Source organism: Clupea harengus, chromosome 11 (assembly GCF_900700415.2).
Source record: "Clupea harengus chromosome 11, Ch_v2.0.2, whole genome shotgun sequence".
NCBI lineage: Eukaryota > Metazoa > Chordata > Actinopteri > Clupeiformes > Clupeidae > Clupea > Clupea harengus.
In genome coordinates, this window is record NC_045162.1 from 21,085,926 (window position 1) to 21,093,316 (window position 7,391).

Consider the following 7,391-nt stretch of genomic DNA (forward strand, 5'->3'; position numbering starts at 1 on the left):
AAACGTGAATGCTGCTCCGCAGAGCGCTCGGTCAGTGCGCGTTAACTTCGGTTGTTGTGGAAAGGGAAGTCGAAGGGGAGGCGCAGGGGCTCGTGCGGTATCGCAGAATTAGAACGCAAAAGCAGTTGTCGGGTACAGTTACGGTACGCATGTAATTTAATTGTTATGCCATATTTAATAGTTTAAAAACTAAAATATGAAATTAGAAATAGTTTGAAAAAGAAATCTCTAGTCAGAAGGCAAAGGGGCAGGTGCTTATGAGCACCACCTGGGGTGTATCTCTACACGTGCCAGTGCACACACAAGTTAATTCTCCTGGCGCGTGTTGCCTAACTGTCTCTCTCTGCCCAACTCTCTCTCTAACACTTAACCATAACCTGAAACGACAGGTGTTCAAGCTGGTCCAAGCTGGTTTGTCTGGCTTTTCCTTTTTGGTGATTCAAGCTATACCATGCACTTGAGACAAACGGTTTTGCTCTCCTGACGCTGGGTTTTCTACACTTTCCATTCGAGTCACGCTCCAACACCACAGCACTGGAACACACTTCACGCATTAAGACAGACAGAACAAGAGACACCAATCCTTTTTTTAAAGGCTCGCAGTCACACTGACCAGGATGGATGCGGACCAACGTTGCGTGTTTTTTTTTTTTTTAACAGCTTTTGAGATTTATGACATCAACAGCCCCGTTCGTTGCTATGGCAGTTTTAAAACTTACGAAGTGAAATAACTTGGTCTATAGGACTGACATGATTTTTTTTTATAAACGGCTAAGAAACATTATGTAATTCACTGCTTAATATATTGTCCACAGCCACCACAGTTCTTTGTGTGGTCTGATCCCTCTCCCGGCTCCAGAGCTCCATCTAGCGTCTGATTATCACCCGGTATGATACCTCAAAGATACTTCTGTATTAGAGTGCTTTGGGTATTCAGTTGCGAGTGCATTATTGCTGATAAATTGTTTCTTTTTCAACTGTCAGTGGGCCAGTGGTTTGTCAAGAAGTTGACAGCTAGCAGAAAAGAGTTTACAAACTGATTTGTTAGATATTGTGAAAACAGAAATCTTCCTCTATTTTTTTTAAACACAGGTTGTTTCTAAAATGCCAACTCCATCTGGCAATGAGACGAGTAATTGGTCAGTGTATTTGAGGTTATCTTGGAAACGTTTCCCTCAATGTCTCCGGTATTGAGCAGTGGAAGGCGCGGCCGGGTGGTGGGTGTGGGTGGGGGGTTGTACATGGTGACAATAGAGCGCCCGCCTCCCTACGGCTCCGCCCTCACGAGCATGCTGTCAAAGGAGTGCTCTCTCCTCTGTTGTCTCAAAAACACACAACTGGCAGTAGCTAAGCCACAGGGTGCAGACATGACCATGATCCAAGACACAACCACACACTCCCAACAACAACGCAGAAATAACAATGTTCTTAAAAATAAACACAATATTTCTTGCAATAAATTTGATATAGGTCAATGATATGCGTTTATAATAGTATAATAAATAGTAACTCTAGTAAGACATGATTCCTTGCTAAATATATTGTTGTATTGATTTGGCTGCGCTGTCGTCTGCAGTCTACCTTTCCAATCTGACTCGCAATAGAAGAAGGCACATAAGCATGTCCCTTTAAAAGTAAGTTTATCGTCTACACTGGAATGAGGTCAGACATAAAGCTCCTCATTGAACGCGCTGATTATTATTAGATTTCTTATTCAGCCAATAGGCGCTCGGGAGGCGTGACATTTGGCGCGAGGAAGGATGGAGACAGTCGCTGATTGGCCGGATTCTATCGCCATTCTATTTGTGCAAAGGGATAAAGCTGCGAGTGTCTGAATGTGAAGCTGTTAAAACTCACATATCGCAGATGGCAAGTGGATGCTAGTGCAAGGCAACAGGGCGGTCTTCCCACATGGTCCTGAGAGGGAAAGATATGCAGACTGACTTCTACCGCTTCAGAAACTTGGAGAGAGCTTTGCAGTATCAGTGCGCTCACATAACCAATGAACTATTTCACGGCACCAGCAACTGTTACTCGAGCTCAGCAGAAGGGCGCTGTGTAAGCGAGCGACAGCGGGCTGGTACAGCCGCAGATAGATCCCAAACAACGAACTTTTCACCCGAGCAGTTCCTGCTCTGGAAAGGACTGTAAACCACTTACATTCTGCCTCTCAGGGTTGACCTCATATCACACAACGAGAACTAAGCACAGTTCGCTCCTCACATCAGCAGTTTGGAGGACTTCTTGAGAGAGCACATTCTTTCTGACATTTTTAGCCATGGTTCAGAGAAGCAGCAGCGCGGAGAACCCTGAGGCTCTGTTCGCCGGGGAGTCTTCCGATTCCGGAGCTATGGACCTGGACATAGCTTCTTCTCCCTCTCCCGGTTCTACTGCTTCGGCTGGGGATAAAGTAGACCCCGCTTGGTGTAAAACCCCCACCGGTCATATCAAGAGACCTATGAATGCTTTTATGGTATGGTCTCAGATAGAGAGACGTAAAATTATGGAACAGTCACCGGATATGCACAACGCTGAGATCTCCAAACGACTAGGCAAGCGCTGGAAACTCCTGAAAGACTGCGACAAGATCCCCTTCATCCGGGAAGCAGAGCGGCTCCGGCTCAAACACATGGCTGACTATCCAGACTACAAGTACCGGCCAAGGAAGAAGGCGAAGTCCAGTAGCTCCAAGTCCAGCGGCACTGACAAGCCGGAGAAACCGACTGGCAGCAGCTGCGCCTCTACCAGCTCCAAGCCGTCCTCCAGAAAGAGTGGCGGGTCCAGGTCTGCCAGTAAACAGCACAAACTAGTTCTGAGTAGCGCCAAAGCCGCGGCGTCAGAGCCGCACTCTCCAGCTGTTGCCGCGGACCATCACTCCCTCTACAAATCCAGGTCTGTCTCGGCTGCCAAGCATATTCCCGAGAAGAAATCAAAGAGGGTCTACGTGTTTCCAGGAAACGGGGTGAGTCCATCCTCGGCGGCTGTCCCTGCAAGCCCAACGCTCAGCAGCTCCGCAGAGTCAACCGAGCCGCTGAGCCTTTATGAGGACGGAACAGCGAGTGGCAAACAAGGCGCCGACTCCCCGCGCAGCGTCTGCTCGGACCAGCACCGCTACACCAGCACGCGGGCACCGTCCCCGGCTCCTTCCGCGTGCCACTCGTCCTCTTCCTCCCAGTCTTCCTCCTCGGACGAGGAGTTTGAAGACGACCTGCTGGACGTGAATCCTAGCCCTGGCTTCGACAGCATGTCGCTGGGTAGCATAAGCTCATCAGTACTGGACCGGGATTTGGACTTTCATTTCGAGTCGGGATCCGGTTCTCATTTCGAGTTCCCTGACTACTGCACCCCGGAGGTTAGCGAGATGATCTCGGGGGATTGGCTGGAGTCCACCATCTCAAACTTGGTGTTCACGTATTGAACAAGAAAACCGAAGTTGTTGACTTTGCATTAAATTCTAAAAAAAAAAAGGGATTCCGGTGAAGTGCGATTGTGTTCATATACCGAATGGGTCCCGTGCGAGAGCGGCGGTGAGCGCGCGGCATGACTGCATGCCTGCATTATGTTTCCGGCATGACGGACTGGGACGGGGGTCATGAAGAGGCGGATGATATGATCCCGGCGGTCCAGAAACAAGAGGAGTGTATGAGAGTGCGTCCTGAGCCGGACCGATCCGATAGGAAAACATACACTCAATACGAACTGGAAACTGTGATTGATTTGCACGTACACAAGGGCGGGCTCAGGTCGGCTATTTTAATCAGTTTTAATTAAAAGGGACTTGATAAACTCTTTAACGATCGCCAAGTGAACTTGATGTCTTTAGAGGTACAGATGTGGGCCGCATTGGGTTGTGTCATCGTGATGAATTTAGGAACCAGGTGGGTTACGGCAAACATTTATATTGAAAAAGACAGAAATGCATGTTAGCTGTCCTCTTTCTGTGAGATTTCTGTCAGACTGTCCACCAGCATTAGGGTTATTTGACAAAGGGTGGCGTTATGTTTGATTCCTTCTTACGGGACAAAAAAAATCACCAGCTATTCATTCTTAACTTCAGGATTCAAACACAACTCAAACCTGTGCTGAACTTTATACTCTGCAATTCAGGACCAAATTCTTAGCTGTTAGTTGCTGTTAGATGCCAGTTTGGAACAGTTTCTCCCAACCTCCTGCTCTTGGAGACGCGCAGCGCTGTTTGTTTGGGGTGTCTCCACACCCTTGATCACATGGATACACCTGAGTCCACTAATCAAGGGCTTTAACTATTTGAAGACTCGGTCAAGTGTGCTAGGACGGGGAGAGATCTGAACCATCCAGTGCCGTGCGTCCTAGGATAAGGGTTAGGAAGCACTGATCTAGCCTACAGTAGAGTTTTGATTTCTTCATTCTGGAGTTTCCTTTCTTTCGTCTACACAGATGCCATGTTTTTATATGGATGTATTTATATACCAGCCAAACTTTTTTGTTTTATTTGTGTTCTCGTCAGTCTTGTCATAAACACCCAGTCTCCTTCTCCCAGGAAGGGCTAGAGTTTTAACTTTTGAGTTTTTTTTATATTTAAATGTAGAGTTTTGACACTTAAAGAGAGGAAACGTTTGATTATTTTCTCAGTGTATTTTTGTACAGAAATATATAAAAGGGGGTGTCAATCGGTGTATTATCGCTGTTTGGATTTCCTAATTTTAAGAACTGGGTTGGTTGGTTATCTCACAATCGGCCTCCTATTCCTGTTTACACTTTCACTCTGCGGGCGTCTTAAAGACCCAGGCTCCATTTCCACTTTCAAATTCAAAAGTGCAGGCGTCTTAAAGACACAGGCTCATTTTTCAGCACAGCAGCAAACATGTGCTCCGACAAGGAGTTAGAGCGGCCATAAGCCTACCACATTTTTTTTCTCCTCGGCTCTTGCCTATTACAGAGAGATTGTAGCTTTAAATGATCCGTTTGTGACCGTTTTTTATACCAAGAGCTTCGGTTTGAACCACTGGATGGAATATAAACATGACACGTTTTCAAAATGCCGATTTGAGTTCGCAAGGATTATGTATTGCGTTTCTCATTGTATTTAAATATTTAATCTTTTCTACTTGTCGGCTCAATAAAGCCAATTGTTTTAGTATCTGATGGCATGGTGAATAGAATTTGTATTTCCAATTCAGGTTTCTAGCTGTTGTGTTTATGAAAAGAGCAAAAAATCAGAAAAAAATGTGGAAACATCTTTGTACATTTGACTGTATTATAAGCAAAAAGATTGTGTGTTTCTGTATGTTGTTTCTCTGTAACAGGACAGGCACTAGAATAGTCATCTTAACACACCCTTACTTAGTCTTGAGATGGCTGTTCAGATTATATATAAACAAGTTTAAATATATTAACCTTATTTTCATCCATTCTGTGCAATATGTTGTGTCCATTTATTGTTTTGTCTGGTCATGCCATAACATGTTTTCTGAGGGGAGAGCAATCTCATGCCAGCTATTTGTGTGGTCACTGCCTGTCAGATTGTTGATATACTTCTGTACATAACTTTTTCAAGAAGGAAAATAAAACTGAAAAACAAATCAGCTGGAACTGAACTCTAAGCCTGTCTGAGTTGCCTCTGTTTCTCTCTCTCTCTGTATGTGTGTGTGAGTGAGTGAGTGTGTGTGTGTGTGTGTGTGTGTGTGTGTGTTTGTTTGTGTGTGTATGTCCTCCACTGACACTCCAACCCCGAAGAGTCTGTTTCTACTTCATGCAAACAAGTTCAGCCCACGTTGCCTTTCCCTGACCCCACCTGCCTCTGCAGTCGAGCTCAGTCAAGTTTAGGCAGTTAAACCCCTGCAGTCCTGTTGATTAGGATCTCTCCCCCGACACAGCACTGGGCCCTGCCTTTTAATTGGCATGGGAGCTCATAAGCTCCCAGTGAAGTGTAGGGGATGGCTGGAGCGAGCCACGCCGATTAGGATATCATGTCAGACAAAGGGGAGTGTCTCCACAGAAAGCCGGAAAGCTGACACTAGCAGTGCAGTGTTATTCTGTTACTGCTTGTCTGCCAGAATACCCCCCCCTCCCACTTATACCACATACACACACACACACACACACACACATTCACACTCACACACCCTGCCTCTCTCAGTGCAGGAGTGGGGGAGGAGCTGCTGTGTGTTTGAGTTCAGAGGCAACGGCAGCAGCAGATGAGGCTGACTGGTTGCGTGGGTGTGTGTGTGTTGTGTGTGTGTGTGTGTGTGTGTGTGTGTGTGTGTGTGTGTGTGTGTGTGTGTGTATCGGTGTCACAGGAGACCCAGCTAAGGCTGCTTGGAGCTTGCTACATTTTGCAAGGCAGATGAGATGAAGATGGGTACCAAAGCCACATGAAACACAACCTTTACATCGCCACCCACCACAGCTCTACTGCTCCTCTATTCTCTTCTCTCTCTTTCTTTATTTCTTTCGTTCTTTCTTTCTTTCTTTCTTTTTCTTTGTACCAACCACACTCTCTTATTTTTTTCTCTTTTTTTTTTTTCCTCGTTCTAATCTCTTTCTTTCTTTTCTTTCTCTCTATCCCCTTTTCTTTCTTTCTGTTTCTATCCCTTTCTTTAACCCCTTTCTCTTTACCTTCAAAACTCTCTCTCTCTCTCGGTCTCCCGCCCTCTCTCCTCCCCCTTCTCTTTCAGATGAAGCCAAAACATTGATGGATATGATGGCTAAGGTTACCCCCCCCACCCCCCAACCCCCCTCCACCTGCCCCCTCAGCTGCTCCTAACCTTTATCTCTGCCCTCTCCTCATCCCTCTGCTGGGTTTCACTCAGGCGACTGCAGACGCCCCCTTAAATCACAGTAGGGGTCCTTACCGCACCCCTTCACCAACCCACTAACAACCTCCACCCTCCACCCCCCCCCCCCCCCCCCACCCCAAACCTCCAACCGGGGAGAGGTGTCAGACGATAAGAGGAGACAGAAAGGGAGGCCAGATAGTCTGTCGGATGAGGGAATGAGGGACCTATTGAAAACCAGCAGACGTATTCCATTGCAGGCTTTGTCACAGTGTGTGTGTGTGTGTGTGTGTGTGTGAGTGTGTGAGTGTGTGTGTGTGGATGGGTGTTCATTGTCTACTCGGCAGAGCATTACATGAATATCCTTCCCGCGCACACACAAGGGAAGGAACCTGATGGTTTTATTCTCCGCTGGGCATATGGTGCATACTCTAGAAAAGATTAAGGAGAGAGAGAGAGAGAGAGAGAGGGAGAGGGAGAGGAAGAGGCAGACTCACAGAAGAACAGTTAAGGAGATCTCAAGGAACCCCCCCCCCCCCACACACACACACACACACACTTGGGGGGGGGGGCTTATGTAAGGATTTGTAAAGGACACGGTAGAGCTGGAGCTCTCTTCCCGCTGCAGGTTTGTTT

General features: G+C 46.8%; 1 protein-coding gene across 1 annotated transcript; it reads left to right on the top strand.

Annotated features, from left to right (window-relative positions):
* The first annotated feature begins 1,312 nt into the window (after positions 1-1,312).
* sox4b (SRY-box transcription factor 4b) lies at positions 1,313-3,791 on the top strand. Its single transcript, XM_012833537.3, has one exon. The coding sequence runs from the start codon at positions 2,279-2,281 to the stop codon at positions 3,416-3,418; it is 1,140 nt and encodes a 379-aa protein (XP_012688991.1). The 5' UTR covers positions 1,313-2,278; the 3' UTR covers positions 3,419-3,791.
* Positions 3,792-7,391: the final 3,600 nt, after the last annotated feature.